Here is an 18937-nt window from a genome sequence, read left to right as displayed (position 1 = left end):
CGCTCTACCCTACCCATAATCCATTTTGTCAACATCCTTCTTAAATTGTGGTTCCTAGAACAGGACAAAGGACTCCAGGTGGGGTCTGACCAAGGAAGAATGATTCGGAGGAGACTCGGCTTTCGGTGAGACATCCCGACATCCCGTCCCATGCTTACTGAGCAGGCATGTTAAGGTGGTGCGCGGGAAGCCGCTCCAGCCATCGGAGTAGAGGCCGACCGCAAGGAGAGATAGGCTGCCTGCGCTGGAGCGCGCGCCCTGAGCGCCCGCCCCCGCCCCCGCCCCGCCAGACACGTCGGCCGAGGACGCCCGGCTGCGTCCGCCTGGGCGCCTTACGGGATGGTGCCATGGCGCGGCCGTCGGGGGACGCGCAGCGCCAGGAGCCCGAACAACAGCCACTGCCGCTGGTCTCCTACCAGCACGTGCCCGTGCATCTGGCCGGCGGCGCGCCCTGGGGCTTCTCCCTCGAGGGCGGGCTGGAGCACGGCAAGCCCCTCATCGTCTCCAAGGTGAGCCCCTTCCGCGCTCCTCCTTCCCCGCTCTGGGGTCGCCGTCCGGGCGAGGCGCGGCTTCCGGGCGCCCCTGTCCTCCGCCTTTTCTCCCTGCCCGTCCGGCGACGCCCGCTTTTTGTAGGGAGTCTGATAGAACGTCCACGCAGCGGAAGTGTGTGGATCTTGCTCGCGGTACAAGTCACCACCTAAAAGCAGAGAAAGCTCCAAACCTTTCGCTACTGCAGAAGCAATAAGCTCAACGAACAACTTTGGACGAAGTTTATACGTAAAAAAATAAGTTCCAGCTTGTAGGCTTTTTAGATACAGATATCAAAGAATAACAGAATGGTAGAAGGGGTCCTGAAGGTAATCTAGCCCAACCCTCTACAAGGCAAGAATCTCAACTCAACCATCTATGGCAGAGGGCCATCCAACCTCTGCTTAAAAGTCTCCCATGAAAGAGGCTGCACCACTTTCTGAGGGAGGCCAGTCCAATATCACAGAGCTCTTACCCTCAGAAAGTTATTCCCAATGTTTAGTCAGAATCTCATTTCTTGTAACTTGAAGCCATGCGTTGAGTCCTACCCTCTTCCATGTGGCAGCCCTTGAGATTTTTGAATGGCTGTCATGCCTTGTTTCAGTCTCCTCTTGTCCAGGCCAAACATACTCAGCTCCTTCAACTGTTCACCATAATGCTTGGTTTCTAGACCATTTATTATCTTGACCACCCTCCTCTGCACACTTTCCAGTCAATATCCCTCTCAAATTGTGGTGCTGAGATCTGGATGCAGGACTCCAGGTGTGGACCAAGGCAGAACAGAACAGGACAGTTGCTTCCCCTGATCTGGATACTAGACTTCTGTTGATGCAGTATAGAATAGCATTGGCATTTTTTGCTGCTGTGTCACACTGTTGACTCATGTTAAGCTACTAAGACTCCTTGATCCTTTTCACACATACTACTGGTAAATCAGCCCCCCCCCCCATTTTCTGCCTGTTTATCTGCCTAAGTGCAGAACTTTAAATTTGTCCCCATTGAAATTCATTTTGTTAGTTTGGGCCCTAGTCTGGGTAGGCAGCTGCAGGAGGCGCATCAGACATAACGGGGCCCCCACCCCATCCATTTCCTTTGTGGCGCCCTGTTTGGTGATGCTTGCGTGCCTTAGGGCTCACTCACACTTAGCTTTTGCTTGGCATTTCTGAGCACAGATCTTCGCTTTAAAGCGCCATGTCCAAGTGCTATTTTGTTTTGTTTTTTTGTCCCAACTAATCTGCTCTTTACTGGAACAAACAGAATTGGAGCAAACAGAAATTCAGCCATTTGCTTCAATTAAGCAGTAAAGAGTGGACTTTTGCAGGGAAAGCACAGGGAAGAAGAAGAAGAAGGGCATACCTGTGCATAGAAATGTGGCACAAAAGGATGAGCCTTTGGTGGAGCAAGTCCTTGGGCTGGAAACTCCTTCCTCCTGCCTAGGGGCAGGCCGTGAAGCAGTTCTGTCTCCACGAGTTGCTCTCTGTCTGTCAGGCGAGAGGGCCTGGGGTGACTGGCCCTGTGCCAGGCTGAGTCTCTAACTGCGCTCCCTTGGGACTGGGCAGTGAGCAGGAACGGCCCTTTGGCCGTGAATGATTAACTGCCCTTGTCCCTCCACCGCTGCCAGTTCTGGTGGCTTTGGTCTCCCAGAGTGGCAGCAAGATGCTGCTTTTCCAAGTGGAATGCCCTGCATGCCCCGTGGCTGGATTGGTCCCCAAGGAAAGAAGCCAGGGGGTGGAGCTGGATGTGAAGAGGCCTCTCCTTTCTGTGAAGTGCTCCTGGGGTTGGGGGGTAGTCTGCCTTGGTCCTGCCCTCAGTACCCATTCGGGATGTGGTGCCTGCTTCCAATCCCTGTGTGTTCCAGCGACAGGATTCAGCTGTGGAGAGTAGCATGCAGTGGCTTAACACAAAGTGGTTCTGTGTGAGGCTGGGTTGATGCTTCTGGATGATAGGGACAAGTGGGGTGCCACAGTGTCCTGGGCCTGTTGATATTCAACATCTTTATAAGTGACTGGGATGAAGGAATTGAGGGGATGCCAGCAGTACATGTGAAAGGACTGAGGGATCTTATTAGGTTACTAGTTTAACATGAGTCAGCAGGGTGATGCAGCAGCAAGCAAAGCTAATACTATTCTAGGCTGCATCAACAGGAGTATAGTGTCCAGATCAAGGGAAGTAATAGTCCCACTCTATTCTGCCTTGGTCAGACTACACCGGGAATACTGTGTCCAATTCTGGGCACCACAATTTAAGAAGGATGACCAAGCTGGAACGTGTGCAGAGGAAGGCAACCAAGATGACCAAGGGTCTAGAAACAAAGCCATATGAGGAATGGTTGAAGGAGGTGGGGATGTTTAGCCTGCAAAAGAGGAAACTGAAAGGAGATATGATAGCTATCTTCCAATATCTCAAGGGTTGTGCTTTGAAAGATGGGGCAAGCTTGTTTTCTCCTACTCTGGAGGGAAGAACCCGAACCACTGGCTTCAAGTTACAAGAAAGGGGATTCTGAGAAAACACCAGGAAGAACTTTCTGACAGTAAGAGCTCTTTGACAGGTGAAGAGACTCTCTTGGAAGGTGGGGGACTCTCCATCCTTGGAGGTGTTTAAGCAGAGGCTGGATGGGTTGGACTAGATGCAGTGGTGTAGCTAGCCGCTCGGGGTGCCCAATGCGGCACATGTGTCCTGCAGCCAGGGCCGGAGTGAGCTGCCCGTGGGGATGGGGCAAGCGAAGGCAGGGCGTGCTGCTTGGAGCCTCTCCGCAGCCTCCCCCTCAGCTGTAGGACGGCTGAGGCGGTGGGCAGACGCAAGCCCTGTGCTGCTCGAAAAAGTGGTGCAGAGCTTACAGGCAGTCCGCCCGTCGCCTCCCCCTCAGGAGAGACGCGTGGCCCAGGCACTCTGCAGACCCCATGGTGTGGCACCCAGTGCCCCCACCTCACCTAGCTACCAGTGGTGTAGGAAGGGGGGTGCAGTGGGGGTGGGAGTTATTTTTTTCAAAAAGTGTCATGAGCCCACTTTTAAAATTTTATTTTAAAAACACATATTTTTGCCATTTTGTCACCCCGCCCAGTGATGACACCCAGGTCGTCCCACCCCCCTTCCTATGCCACTGACTAGATGACTCTTGGGGTACCTTTGAATCCTAAACAGTGGTACCTCTGGATACGAACGGGATCCATTCCGGATCCCCGTTCGCATCCTGAAGTGAATGTAACCTGTGCCTGCATGTTTGCGCGTGCACGGGTTGCGATTCGCTGCTTCTGTGCATGCGCATGATGTCATTTTGACCATCTGCGCATGCATGAGCAGCGAAACCTGGAAGTAACATGTTCCGTTACTTCTGGGTCGCCGCGGAGCACAACCCGAAAGCGCTCAACCTGAAGCATATTAAACCCTAGGTATGACTGTAGTTCTACAATTCTGTGATTCTGACTCTTGGGTAGCACCCATTGGCACCTCAATTGTTTGCTCAAAGGTCAGCTTCTTTCTCCCATGGAGCATGAAAGCAGACGCTTAAGAACATAAGTTGAGATAGGCTCCAAGATCAGGCCAAGGGGAGGTCATGCAGCCCAGCATCCTGTTTTCACAGTGGCCAGCTGGATGCTTCTTTTGGGAGGTCTTGCACGCAGGACTCACGTAAGATTGCTGAGCCAAGGTGTTACCAAACACCAGGCATCAAAGCTGGATTTCCTAAATATCTCTGGGATCGTCTGCACTTCTGGCTTGTCTTGTGGTGTTTTCGTCACTCCTCTCATTTCTCTGGGAAAAGCCACTCTTTAGGACCAGCTTGGACCATACATCAATCCAGTGAAAACCCAAATTGTCATTTGCTCTGACTGAGCGCTTGAGAGCAGTTTCCCCCAGGGCTGTGGATGAGCCCCCTGTTCCTTCCTTCCTGTTTAAATGGTGGTAGCAAAGGTCCTTATCTCAAGGGCTGCTGTGGTGCATTTGGAAAAAGGCACGGCTCACATCTGGCAAAGACTCAGGTCTTCTGGAGGTGACCCATGTTCCCTTTCCCTCCCAGCGCCCCACCCCCTCTGATGCATTCCAAATGTTGTGCATTTTCCTGAAGAGGGTTTCATTTGCCACAAAGCTGGTGCAAATGTGAATAGTTTAACTGCATTCTGTGTGCATCTGGGAAATGCTGTGTGAGGATGGGCCGGTGGGCCAAGAGACCCAGGATTATTATTTTTTCTTTGGGGGCAGGTTGCCCGATTTATTTCCTTGGTGCAAAGTGAGCCCATCCCTGAGCTGATGGGTCAAAGAATCACAGGATTGTCATCTACTCAAACTCCCTGCAATGTGGGAATCCTAACTGCAGCATCCATGATGACAGATGGCCACCCAACCTCTGCTTAGAAACCTCCAAGGAAGGAGAGCCCACCACTTTCTGAAGTAGTTGTTCCACTGTCAAACAGCTCTTAGCATTGGAAAGTTCTTCCTGATGTTCAGTGGGAATCTCCTGTCTTGTAACTTGAATCCATTGGTTCAGGTCTTCCCCTCTGGAGCAGAAGAAAACAGGTCAGGCCAGGATGCCAAGGCTGGGGAAGCACCTTCTTTTTGGCTCCCTGGCAAAGTCGCCCACAGTCCAAGCACAGGAACAAGGGCTTCTTTGTGCCATAGTGAACTGCCAGCACACACCCTTCTCTCTGCATGCTCTGAGCATTGGATCTACCTTTTCCTCTCCCTGCTCTCTTCTGGGCATTGTAGCTGGCCAGTTAGGACCGGCCCGCCATACAACAAGGTTAGGTGACTGCCTCAGGTGGCAGGATCCATAGGACCCTGTGGTCAATCTTTCTTCCCCCCTCCCTTTTCCTGATGCTGATCTTCCCTCATTGGTTCTTCCCTGGTGGGGAGGGGGACACCACTTTGGGGTCTGCCCCAGGCCAGCCAAACATCCAGACATAGCCCCAGACTCTGGCTATCCTGCCTAGCAAATGCTGCTTTCTCCTCCTCTTCTCACCTTTGGCCAGCTGTGACCCAAAGACCTGCCTCTGTGCATGCTCTGAAGTCCTTTGCATTTAACACTAGCCCTGCAGGGAGTTGTGGCTGTGCTGCTCTTCCCTCCCATCTCCAGCCTCAAGGATATGTTGCAAAGGGCTCATCCAGACTTCCTATTTTGCTGTGTTTCTAGGAACAGGTTCATGCTTTAAAACACTGTGTCCAGGCACTTATTTTTTATCACTTTCCCCACGAAAACCCCACTCTTTAATGCTGAATTGCAGCAAACAGCAATTCAAGCTTCCAGCAGATTGCTCTTTGCTCCGATTCATCAGTAAGGAGCTAGTTTTTGTTGGGAAATCATTGTGGTGAAAGGAAAGAAAAGTGCTCAAACGTTGACTGGGAAAGTGTGGATTTGTGCATGTAGTGCGTGGGGCAAAAGGTAAGCATGCAGAGGGAGAGGCGTGAAGCATGGATGGAGCTGAGTATCCATCTTGATTTGTCACTTCCCTACAATATCCTAGAGTAGACCAGCCTTCCCCAACCTAGGACCGCAGCTCATCAGCACATGCCAGCGATGGCTGGGGCTGGTGGGAGTTGTAGTCCAAACACCTGGAAGGCCCCTGGATGGGGAGGCTGTGAAAGAGGGTCAGTCTGTGCCGCTGCCTCCAAGGGCACTCTCTGGAGTGAAAGGCAGCAGCTGCCAAGAAGGGGCATGGTCCAGAATGTGGGGAGGAGGCGGAGGCAGCCTTTCCTCCCACAGCATGGTGTCTGTGGGCTTCATCCAGCTGCAAGCCAGCAGCTGTTTCCTGAGGGGGGATATCTGTTGTCATATTCTGGGTTTGCAGCAGTGTGGAATAGCAGGAATGCGGCAGCAGAAGCTGTACAATGGCGACCAATGGTCAGAGGCAGCGGTGCTTCCAAATGCCAGTTGCTAGAGGCTGCAGAGGGGAGAGTTGCTCTCATGCTCAGGTCCTGCTGGCAGGTTTCCCACTGGGGCATCTGGCTGGCCGCTGTGAGAACAGGAGGCTGGACTGGATGGGTTCCCTTGGGCCTGATCCAGCAGGCTCTTCTTATGTTCTTAAGGCTTGTGGATGCCTTCCGCTTTCCTGGAAGAGGCTTATTAGCAGCACCCTGGTCGGGTTATGGCCTTCCTCCCCACCGTGACCTGAAAAGGCCTAGACAGAGCCGACTCACCCATGAGGCAAGGTGAGGCAACTGCCTTAGGCAGCAGGATCCACCATGGTAGAAGATGTCAATCTTTCTCCCTTGTTCCTGATGTAAATCTTCCCTTACCCCTTCTTGCCTGGTAGGGAGGGGGTGCTATTTTGGAGTCTGCCTCAGGTGCCAAAATCTCTGGGGCTAGCCCTGGGGTCCAGGGCATGCCTCCCTTGATGTCTTCAACACTTTGAAACCAGTGTTGAATGATGTAAATTAAATGTGTTCATGTCTGGGGAATTTATTTAAGATTTGAGGGATGGGAGGTCCTGGACACAGGGTGCAGCCATCTATGTCTGCCGGTAGGGATCTGTTGGCTGAGAGCCCACTGTGTCTCACGCCCTTTCCCCTCGGCATAGCTGTCTGATGGGTAAAGGAGCTGCCTTCTCCCCCTGCCTTGGATGCTTGTCTGGCTTTGGGCAGAGATGTCAACAGATGCCGTCTTCTCCCACTGTTGCTGAGGGTTGCTCTGTCTCTCTCTGACTTGCTGCTGGCCAACTCATCGTTATCTCATTGCAATCCATCACTCCTCCATGGATAAGAATGCAGGAAGAGCTGTGATGGATCAGGTCAACGTGGGCCTGTCTAGCCCAACATCCTGTTCTCACAGTAGCCAGCCAAATACTTCTCCTGGGAGGCCGCCAACCAGGGTCTGAGCGCAACAGCAACTCTCCACACTTGCAAATCACAGAAACTGGCAATGGGTGTAGAGCAGAGCCCTTGTGGTTAGCTGGCAGCCATCCCTACTTGTTTTGGGAGTGAAACCCACAATTTAACTATGCACTGTGCTTTCTATTGCCTGGCCTGTATTCTGTGGCTTTGGGTAGAAGTGGAGCCCTCTTTTGTCCGAAGGTTCTTCTTTGATTAATAATCCCCTTCTCTGTTGGCACTGGAGATAGGTAAAGGTAAAAGGTAAAGGATCCCTGGACAGTAGACATAGTCAAACTTGACTCTGGGGTGCAACGCTCATCTCGCATTTCAGGCTGAGGGAGCCAGCCTTTGTCCACAGACAGTTTTCCGGGTCGTGTGGCCAGCATGACCAAACCGCTTCTGGCGCAATGGGACACTGTGATGGAAGCCAGAGTGCATGGAAATGCCATTTACCTTCCTGCCACAGCAGTATCTATTTATCTACTTGCAGTGGTAGACTGGTAGACTTTCAAAGTGTTAGGCTGGCAGGAGCTGGGACAGAGCAACTGGGGCTCACCTTTGTTAAGTGGATTCGAACTGCCAACCTTCCGATCGGCAAGCCCAAGAGGCTTGGTAGTTTAGACCACAGCACTACCAGTGTCCCATCCTATCCCCTACAGTGGAATGGACTTCCCTGGGAGATTGTGGACTGTCCTTCCTTGGAGGTTTTTAAGCAGAGGTTGGATGACTATCCGTCGGGGATGCTTTAGCTGAGATTCCTGCATTGCAGGGGGCTGGGCCCCTTGGGGTCTCTTCCAACTCAACAGTTCTATGATTCTATGATCCTGTTTTTACCCCATGCTCTGTAGACACAGGCCCATGCTTTGAAGTGCTGTGTCTGAGTTCCAAGCGGTTTTTCTTACGTCCAGGCACTTTCCCTCCAAGAACTCATTCTTTCACACTGAATCTGGACAAATGGGTTTTCTGCAGATTGCCGCTTTCTCCAATTCAGTTGTGAGGTGGGTTCTCGTCTGCTTGGACAGGCAATTCTAAAGCCCAGACCTGTGCCAAGAAGTATGGCATAAAATGAAGTCTGGATGAGCCCTTTTAGCCACAGGGCCTTGCACTGTCCCTGTGCATGTTGAGCGTCTTGTGATGTTCTGGCGCAATGGGACACTTTGGTTGTTGCCATGGAGAGAAGCCTTAATTGCCATGCAAAGGACCACATTCTCTCTTTCTGATTGGCTGCCCATGAGACTTTTGAAGGACCTGCCTGTTTCTGCGGAGGAGGATGAAAGGTGTTGGCTTTTCTTTGGCCAGAAGTTGGGTTTGGCTGGAGCTGTGCCAGACACAGTGGCAATGTTTGTTGCATGCCAGGCTGGAGAATGGCACAAAGGGGTGTGTGTGTGTGTGTGTGTGTGACACAAACGTTCCACCTCCAGGGAGCATATCTGCACCTTGGCTCACTTTTAAATTTTTATTATGTTTCTGTCCCACCTTTTTTCCTACAAAAAGCTCCAGGTTGTGTCCGTGGTTCTCCTCTTTCCCGTTTTATCCTCACAACTACCCTGTGAAGTAGGCAAGGCTGAGAGAAGACAAAAGTAGGTCCGAGACCACCTGGTGAGCTGCATGGCTGAGCAGGAACTAGAAACCCTGGACTCTTAGGTCTTAGTTCAGCACTCTAACTGCTATAACACTCTGGCTCTCATTTGCTGAGGGCCGCCCAGCATAGGAAGTACTGGGGTGCCTACTTCTGGGGTGTAGGCGCTCCCTGAACTTTGAGTGAGCCTTCCACAGCTGCATAGGAATGGAAGAAGAAGAAGAGCCTTGCTGCAGGATCAGGCTCAAGGGCCCCATCTAATCTGGCATCCTGTTCTCACAGAGGCCACCCAGGTGCCCCAATGGGAAGCGAGCAAGAAAGACCAAATGGCAACAGCACTCTGCCAACCTGCAATTCCCAGCAGCTCTTACTCAGAGGCATTGCCATCATGGCTAGTAGCTGCCGATAGCCCTCCATTAATTTGCCAAGTCCTTTTGTGAAGCCGCCTACAGAAGTGAGTTCCGTAGTTTATGTTGCAGCCCAGAAACCAGCCATTGTGGGAGAGTTTCCAGGGCCTCTGGGACACAGCTGGGAATGATCTGCCAGGCTGAGGCAGGCTTGGCCAGAGCTTAAAAGAGCCGCCACTGCCACATCCCGAGCCTTCTGCAGTCCAGGCTGGCTGTTCCTCTCCTCCTCCTCCTCCATTGCAGCTGCTTCTGGGCTCTTGAGGAGCTCCAGCTGGGAGCTGAGGAAAGAGCACAGGCATGCAGGAGGTGCAGTGTCAAGGACACACTGCCTATCTGTCTTCCCCATATGTACTTTATTCCCCAAATAAAGGAAGGTACAGCATCCGGAGAGCGCTGTGTTTTCTTTTTCGGTTCCAGTGGCCTTCGTGGAGAATGTGCTGGTCATAGAATAATAGAATCTTAGAGTTGGAAGGGACGCCAAGGCTCATCGATTCCAACCCCCTGCAAGGCAGGAATCTCAGCTAAAGCATCCCTGACAGATGGCCACCCAACCTCTGCTTAAAAACCTCCAAGGAAGGACAGTCCACAACCTTCTGAGTGAATATTTTCCACTGTCACAGTGCTCTTACTCTCAGAAAGTTCTTCTTGATGTGGAAAGGTGGAATCTCCTTCCTTGTAACCTGAAGACATGGGCTTGGCTCCTCCATGTACTCCTTGGAGAAAAAGTTGGGATATGAATGCAGTAAATAAGCTCTTCCTTTTACCTGGTTAAGAAAGCTGGAGGGAGCAGCCAGGTGGAGAAGTCAATCACAAACCAGGCATCCAGAATTCTCCACCTGCTTGCAGTTGGATCCACACCAGTCACAAAACACACTTGGTACCTGAAGAATTTCTAACACTGGGTCCTCCCCTCCAGAGTAGGAGAAAAGATGATTGCTCCCTCCTCCATGTGACAGCCCTTAAGATATTTGAGGGTGGTTATCATATCTCCTCCCAGTCTCATCTTATCCAGGCTAAACACACCCAGCTCCTTCAACTGTTCCTCATAAGGCTTGGTTTCCAGACCCCTGATCATCTTGGTTGCCCTCCTCTGTGTGCTCTGACCAAGGCAGAATAGAGCGGGATTATTACATCTCTTGAGTTCTGCTAATGCAACCTAGAATTGCATTAGCTTTTTGTCTTTTGTTTTTTGCTGCTTCATCTTATTGTTGACTTGTGCTAGATCCTTTTCACCTGTACTGCTGGCAAGCCAAGTGCCCGTCATTTTATATTTGTGCAGCTGGTTACTCCTGGTTGTGTGCCTAATTGTGCTCCTGAGGGAGGGGAGAGCAGTCTGGCAGCAGTGGGAGGGCAGATGGAAATGCCTCCCTGTTTCCCTCTACACCCTGCTGCACCTCTGCTCCCAGTCACTGAGAAGCAGATCCCTGTGAGGCCAGTTGCACTGTCACAGTGGGACAGGAAAAGCCCCAGCAGGGCTGGCAGTAATGCAGTGGCGGGAGGTGTATCTGCCACGCAAGGCTTCACCTTGTCTCATGGATGGGCTGCCCCAGCTTTTTCTCGGAGGGCATGGATTCCTGTTGCTGTTTGCCTGGGAAGGGGATCTGTTTGCATGACTCTTGAGGGCCTTGCCTGCCTCTTCACATCATGTCCTGAAACTTTCCTCTTGGAGATGTGAGACTTCTGTTAGCCAACTGGACACAGAGTAGGGAGAGTGTGCCCTGTCCTTGCAGGCTAGGAACTTTTTCTGGCCTTTATTTGCAGAGCTGGTTTTCCCAGCTACCGGGGCTTGCTTCAAAATGTGGAACAGTAACCCAGCAGCTAAACGGGATTTCATATCCGTTTCCCCTCCCACTCCTCCTCCTCTCAAACAAAGCTCTTACAGTCTCGGAAGGCAGAGCAGAAGCCGCCTGGTTAAGAAACAGTCATCAGTTCCAGTCTAAATTCTTGCAAAAAGGATAGGTGGTGGACCCCACCCTAAAAAAAAGTCAACATGTCTAGCTGAGTATGCCATTAAAAGTATTTGGCGTTTCTATTTTAAAAATAAAATTGAGAAGACCAGCACACATTGGCTGAAAGCAGTTTGTTTCTTTTATTCTAGATGATTCTAGAGTGAGATGCCCTCCAGATCTTCTGAATTTGAATGCATTCAGAGGGGTAGAACAGCTTCCAGGGGCCTAGGGTTCTGAGACCTCCAGGCCTGACCTGAACTCTCCTGGTTTGCCTGGTGGCAGGTGGAAATAGAAAACTCCTGTGAGCTCCTTCAGGAAGACTTGATGTAACCAAGAACAGTATTACTTTTTGATGCAGCAGCTAAAAAGGCAAATGCTCTTCTAGGCTGTATCAACAGAAGTCTAGTGTCCAGGTCAAGGGAAGCAATAGTACCACTCTATTCTGCCTTGGTCAGACCCCACCTGGAATACTGTGTCCAGTTCTGGGCGCCACAATTTAAGAGAGATATTCACAAGCTGGAATGTGTGCAGAGGAAGGTGACCAAGCTGTTCAAGGGCCTGGAAACCAACCAAACCTTATGAGGAAGGCGGTTGGGATGTTTGGCTGGAGAAGAGGAGAGATATGAGAGCCATATTCAGATATCTAAATGGTTGTCACTTCTGTTGATGCAGCCTAGAATAGCATTAGCTTTTTTGCTGCATCCTCTGAGCTGTTCATGGATAAGGCATGCCTTCCCTTAAGGCAGTGGTGGAGAGCTTTTGTGGGGCTCCATCTTCAATCAGACCCATCCAGTGTGGTCAGCGGTCAAAGGTGATGGGAGTGGTAGCTCTGGCTTAGGGAGTCGATCCATTCTGTGCCTTAGTGGTTAAGTATTAACATCCTGTGCTGGCATCCTTTCCTGATTTGCTTAGGAACTGAGGTGGGGCTGTCCTGCCATTTCTAGCTCCTGAGGTTTGGGGTTTTCAAAAAGGGACCTCACATACATACCAATTTGCAACAAACTCTCCATCTTGTGTTTGTTTCTGGATCCTGCCACCTGAGGCAGCCACCTCACCTTGGGACTCTCATTTCTGCCAGATCCCTGAGGGAGCCCAGCGGGCACAGAAGAAGGCCAGCAGAGAAAGGGCGGTGGCTTCTCCCCCATGCCTTGCCCACTGCACTGTGCAAGGAGAAAGAGAAGCGCTTGCCTTGGGTAGTGGCCCTCTCTACAGAGAACAGGGCTTGAGAGGAGCAGCCCTGTAGCTGGATCAGGCCCAAAGGCTCATCTGTGTAGCTGGATCAGGCTCAGAGGCCCGCTTCTGTCAACCGGCATCCTGTTCTCATGGTGCCTAACCAGGTGCCTCTTCTGGGAATGCCACGAGGAGGTCCTGAGCTCCACAGTCTCCCCACTTGTGATTCCCAGCAATTCTGAGGCATTTACTGCTTTCAACAGCCATCGTGTTCGCCTTATTGCTGGAGGGAGACCACAGCACAGGGCAGCCCCTCTCCTCCCCGCAGGTGGAGACTCCTAAGAGGAGCTTGGCTCTTCTTTCCTCAAAGTGCCTCCATCCCTGCAATGGACTAGGCCACCTGCCCAAACCTGCACATTGGCAGCTAGAACAAAGTGCAGTGGGCTCTGTGCTTTGTTTGGGGGAGAGTGTGATGGCATCCCAGCCCCCCCCTCGCCACTTACGCATGCCTGCAGCCTGCCACCCACTCCCTCCACCGTTAGCCCTGGTGCAGGCTGCCAGGCACGGCCTTGGCGTGGACAGAGCCCTTCGCCGGCCGCTGTGCAAGGGCTCTGTGGGTTCTGGACCGTCCTGCTGGCATTTGAGCAGCACAAAGGGCCCTTGTCTCATCCAGGGAAACAGCTGGGGGAGCTCCCTGCAGTTGCTCTTGGGCTCATGTGACTCTGGCAGGGAAGGGCAGCCCAGCCCCTCTGTCCCAGCTTGGCCCTGGAGCTTCTCCTGGGCAGAACTGCCTGGCTTGGGGGTCTTTGGTCCAGAGGAGGTGAGAGAGCGCACCATGGCAGGAGGACAGGCTGGCTATGGGGGTCTCTCTTAGTTCTGCAGCCGGCCAGCCTTCTCCAGGACGCCTCTTTCACACCCGTTAGCATCCTGCTCCCTTGCTGGGGCTTTGAGGGTGAGTGGAAGCAGGGAGGCAAGTGGAGGGAAGAGGGCAAAGTCCAGGTGAGCAAATGGTGGGGTGATGCTTGTGGGGGTTAATGGGTGTGTTGCTCTCCCTGGCTGTAAGATGGGACTGCTGCAGGGCTTCTTGGTGGGGGCCTGTTTTTAGGAATGAAGAGGACCCTGTGGCTGTGGGGAATTTAGCAAAGAGGGGCAACACTGTATGAATGCTTTGCCCCAAATGGAAGGGTTTGGGGCCCTGCTGCCGTCTGCGTGGGTGTAGATGCCACTGTCTGCACTGTTTGAAGAAAGGGCTGAGCAGACAGCTGCAAGGATTGTGACTTGTTGCTTGTTGTTGCTCTCAGGGCCAGCCCAGTGATTTTACCACTTGAGGCAAACCCCAAAATGGTGCCTTCTCCTCTGCGCCAGGGAAGAGGGGTGAGCGAAGATCTGCATCAGGAACAAAGGGGAACTATAAATCGACATTGGGACCCACTGCCTCTGTGGATCTTGCCACCCAAGGCAGTTGTGTCACATGGCCTCATGGGTGGGCCGGCCCTGGTTGCCTTGCCACTTCGAATCCTCAAAACCTGTCCTCAAATTACTGTTTAAAGGAAGTGTTAGAAGATTGGGGGGAGCGTTCTCTCTCTGTATAACCCTTCTAACTCTGCCTGGTGAAACAATTTTGCAGCTGGAATTTGCCCCAGCCTCATTTCTGAGGTTTGTGTGGCTCTTCACACATGTGCTTGGGCTAAAGGGAAGGACTTATTCCTCGCACAGTGAGCCCTTTGGGGAAGCTGGCCCAGTTTGGTGTGTGTGAATTGCCTGACCAGCCCCTGTGGCAAGTGCCCAGGAGGCTGGATCCCAGCTAGGCTTTATCATGGACTGGTTGGACGAAGAGGAACGGTGCAGGGAACCAGCTGGGGAACCCCCAAGGGAGGGGGGCTCAGAGCCAGGGGATTGGTGGTGGGATGAAAATGAGCAGTCAGAGGGAGAAACCTGGGAGGAGGAGGCCTTGGAAGCTGAAGAGGGGGCTTAGAGAGTAGGGAGTGTCTGTAGCAGAGACAAGTCCAGAAGCTGAAGCAGGAGGGAGGGAGGGAGGGAGGGAGGGAGGAGAGAGGCCAAGAAGAAGAGGTGAGTCAGACTGGTGAAGAGTCACAAGTGTTTTCTCCTCCCGCTGTGACAAGCTCCCCTCCCCCTGGTCTCCCAGAACCAGGAAAGGCATGAAGAGGGTGGAGAAGTCAGCTTCACACAGGCACAGACACAGTCTCAGATTGCTTGGGGGAAACCCTGGAAAGGAGGGGACTTAGGCAGCTTTGGGGAGGCGGGAACCTTCAGTCTCAGCAACTGCTTCATGTAGGCAAGACCTGTTAGAGATGAGTTGCTGTGCTCATTAGGCCTGGCATTCCTGTGCAGATCTTGTTTTTGCTAGTAAAGAGTTAATTCCAACTTGCACAGTGTCATTTACTGCTGGCTCGCTCCCGGCAGGCTTGCACATTTGAATCAGCTCGCAAGTGGGAATAATTAGGCAGAAATAAGCAGCTGTACAAATATAAGATGGGGGACACCAGGCTTGCCAGTAGTACACGTGAAAAGGATCTAGGGGGGTCTTTGTGGACCAAATGCTTAATGTGAGTCAAAAGTGTGATGCAGCAGCAACAGAAGCTAATGCTATTCTTGTGTCCAGATCAAGGGAAGTTGCAGTACCATTCTATTCTGCCTTGACCAGACCACACCTGGCATACTGTGTTTCCAATTCTGGGCAACACAATTTAAGAAGGATATTGACAAGCTGGAAGGTGTGCAGAGGAGGGCAACCAAAATGATCAAGGGTCAGGAAACCAAGCCTTTTAAGGAACAGTTGGGTATGTTTAGCCTGAAAGAAAGAGGAGACTGAGAGGAGATATGATTGCCATCTTCAAATATCTCAAGGGTTGTCACATGGAAGATGGAACTAGCTTGTTTTCTCTTGCTCTGGAGGGTAGGACTTGAAACAATGGCTTCAAGCTACAAGAAAGGAGATTCCAACTAAACATTGGGAAGAATGTTCTGATGGCAAGAGCTGTTTGACAGTGGAATGGACTCCTTCAGGAGGTAGTGGACACTCCTTAACCGGAGGTTTTTAAGCAGAGGTTGAATGGCATCTGCCAGGGAGGATTGTGTTGAGATTCCTTTCCCTCACAATCCCTTCCAAGTCTAGGAGACTCGGGTTTTATGACTTATTTCTTGCACCGAGAACCGTTCTGGGTAGCCCCTGAGACAAGTGTCTGGGAGTCTGTATCCCAGTTGGGCTTGCAGCTTTGAATCAGCCCCTGCCTGCCTGCACTGATGCTTACGGCCGTGTCTCTTCACAGGTAGAGGATGGTGGGAAGGCATCCTTGTCGCAGAATATGTGTCCTGGGGACGAGCTGGTGAACATCAACGGGACGCCCTTGTATGGTTCTCGGCAGGAGGCCCTCATCCTCATCAAGGGCTCCTACCGCACCCTCAAGATGATCCTCCGGAGGTGAGAGCTTCATGGGTCTCCCTTTGGCCTCACATTCTGTTGCCCTTCTCCTCTTCCTCCCTTGTTAAAGTTGAGTAGAGATTCCTGCCTTGCAGGGAGTTGGACTAGATGATCCTCGGGGTCCATTCTAACCGTGATTCCATTAGAAGACCTGCAGGTGCTGATGGTGCTCCTTAGGGGGGGCTTGAGAAATGCGCACCCGAAGAGGCTAGTTGACAGGGATCCTTATCCGATTTGGTGCTTCCTTGTCAGATGTGGGGCTCCTTTGACCAACTTGCTGCTGCCCTCCAGTGGCAGGAATTAGGACCTGCGCCTCTTATTTGCAGCCAGCCTAGCGACAGACAAACAACAGGGTGGATGACAGGGCGCCTTGTTTCTTAGGGCTCATCCAGACTTTTGTGCAGCGTTTCTAAGCTCCCTGTCCAAGTTCTTGGAGGTTTTCTGCTATAGTGCTTTCCCCCTGAAAACTCGCTGTTTGTGGCTGAATCAGAGCAAATGCAATCAGCACAAAATCCAAATTGCAATTCTGCGTTAAAGAGCAGGTTTTTTGGGGGACAGTGGAGGGGCAGAAAAAGAAAAAAGAGCTCAGCATGAACTAGGAAAATGCGGACCTGTGCCAATAAAAACATTTCTTTGACTATGAAAATAAGTGTGGATGTGCCCTTAAAATCACACACCCCTCTCTCACACCTGCTTCTGCAACTGGAGTTCCATAGGACTGGTCCAAAGCAGCCTAGATTTCATTCCCTCCATCCCCCATCAAACACCAACAATTTTTTTAGGAGTTGTAATATTTTTACATAATGATTTAAGGAATCATTAAACCCTTGGGTTTCTTTTATGGGGCCAGCGAGGGCCGGCCCACCCGTGAGGCAAGGTGAGGCAACTGCCTCAGGCGGCAGGATCTACTGGAACAGCAAATCCCAATGTTGATCTTTCTTTCCCCTATTGTTCCTGATATAGATCTTCCTTTTCCCCATCTTCCCTCTCTTAACTAGTTTCAGAGGCGCATGTTTTTCTCTGTGAAAACCTATTTAACGCAGAAAGCAAGCTTACTCCATCTTCCATGTGACAGCTCTTTAGAAATTCATAACCCTGGTGCCCTCCTCCGCACACCTGCCAATATCCTTTTTAAACTCTGGTGTCAGACCTTGACACAGTATTAGTGTGCCAAAACTGGACACAGGACCCCAGGTATGCTCTGACCAAGGGAAAATAGAGTGGTCTTATGATCTGGACACTCGACTTCTGTTGATGCAGCCTAGAAGAGCATTAACCTTTTTGGCTGCCTGCCAATATCCTTTTCAAATTGTGGCCACTGGAACTGGACACAGGACTCCCGGTGTGGTCTGACCAAGGCAGAATAGAGTGGTATATCTTCCTCCCGAGGCCGATGACCTCACTTTTCCTGCCCTCTGTCACTACTGCTTCCTGCGTGGGGTGAGTGGAGGCAAAGGCAGGACAAAGAGGCCTGCAGCTGTTTCAGCCAGAGGAGTCATGGGATTCCCCCTGCAGCCAGGCTAGAGTGGACTGTCTCATCTTGTGGGGCACAGTGGGGGGCAGGAGAGCTCCTCACCTCTAAGACAAAAGGATCCCCACCAGGGAATAAGGGGCGGGTGAAGGGCTAGCTCAGGAACAAGGAGGGAAGAAAGATCCACATCTTCTGTCCTTGCCATCTTGCCACCTGAGGCGGCCACCTCACCTTGCCTCAAAGTTGGGCCTGCCTGCATGAGGGCCTGATGGGCGGACAGATGTTTTCTTCCCCAAGCTGACCTTTTTCCTAGATTCCCATTGCTCCACAGAGCCAGGAAGCCCTTTTGCTGTTCCTTTGCATCATTTGGGGCCTCCAACATGACCACTGCCTGCTCCACGTGCTCCCTTATCTCCCTGGACATCACTTCCTCACCACTTCCTGGCTGGAAGGGGATGGGAATGGCGTCTGGCTTGGGGAGTGCAGGAGGGGGGCGGCGGCAGGAAACGCCTGCCCAGTAAGAAGCCCCTCCCTCTTGAGTAGGGATGGCTTGCATGTCCCGGCCCCTCAGCTGCTTATTCCCCACAGCTCCCAGCAGCGTGTGGGCTGGAGTCCCGGGGTGCTCCTTTGTCCTGCCGGACACTCGCACAGGTCTCCCCACTGCCCAGGAACAGGTGAGTGTTCTGTGCCTGGGGTGCATGGGGCCATCCCATTTGCCACCTCCTTCTGGCGTGCCTGGTGAGTCCCTTGTGTGGAGAAGAAGGGGTGGGACGAATCCTCTCTTCACTGTCTCCTACCCTGACTGGGGTGGGTGAAGACACCCTCGCTGCCAGGCCTGCTGTGCTGCTTTGCTCTGGGGTCTGCAGGCTCCCACTGGCGAGCCAGCTCAGCTGGCAACTCCCCACAGCATCTGCAGGTAGCGCTGGGAGAGGCTCCTACCTGAAACCCTGGAGAGCCATTGCTGCCGGTCAGTCTGGGTGCTGCTGAGCTGGATGGGGGGAGAAGGGGCTGGCCCTCCCATGAAGGCAGCTGAGGCCATGGGCTCAGGCGGCAGGATCCATGGGGGGTCCTGATCTTTTTTCCTCCCACCTTGTTCCTGACGCGGATCTTCCCTGGTGTGGAGCGGGGGATACAATTTTTCTATTCCAAAATGTCTTGGGCAAGCCCTGGCTCTGCCTATGTTCCATTTGGGAAAGCTCCCATCCTGGCATTTTCTGGTGGCTGAACAAGGGTGAGTCACCACCACCCTGTCCCCAAAATGAGATCTTGAGGGTTTGTGTGCTGCAAACTTCAGCTCTTCCCAGGTCGGATGTGTGAAAAGGGAGGACGGGGGGGCCTGCTGCAGCTGTATAAGACAAGGGCGAAAGCATGGAAGACTTCCTCCCTCTGAATGACTCCTTCCTTCCCCAACCTTCCCGCTGTGTCTTTTGGGTTTTTTAAAGGAGCTACATCACTTTAGAAGAAAGGAGATTCCAACTAAACATCAGGAGGAACTTTCTGACAGCAAGAGCTGTTTGAGAGTGGGATGGAAGGTGGGGGGGGGGGGCTCTCCTTCCTTGGAGGTTTATAAGCAGAGCTTGGATGGACATC

The 18937-nt window shown here is 52.2% G+C and overlaps 1 protein-coding gene across 1 annotated transcript in view; it reads left to right on the top strand.

Annotated features, from left to right (window-relative positions):
- Nucleotides 1-280: 280 nt before the first annotated feature.
- The window catches only part of SHROOM4 (shroom family member 4), a 36394-nt gene continuing 17737 nt past the window's right edge, over nucleotides 281-18937 (top strand). The window contains exons 1-2 of the mRNA XM_053373623.1: nucleotides 281-509; nucleotides 15725-15876. Of these exons, the coding sequence (XP_053229598.1) occupies nucleotides 348-509; nucleotides 15725-15876 (314 nt within the window). The 5' untranslated portion in view covers nucleotides 281-347. The remainder of the gene's footprint in view (nucleotides 510-15724; nucleotides 15877-18937) is intronic.

The sequence above is a fragment of the Podarcis raffonei genome, chromosome Z, assembly GCF_027172205.1.
Source record: "Podarcis raffonei isolate rPodRaf1 chromosome Z, rPodRaf1.pri, whole genome shotgun sequence".
Lineage (NCBI taxonomy): Eukaryota > Metazoa > Chordata > Lepidosauria > Squamata > Lacertidae > Podarcis > Podarcis raffonei.
This window is presented reverse-complemented; position numbering and strand designations above follow the sequence as displayed.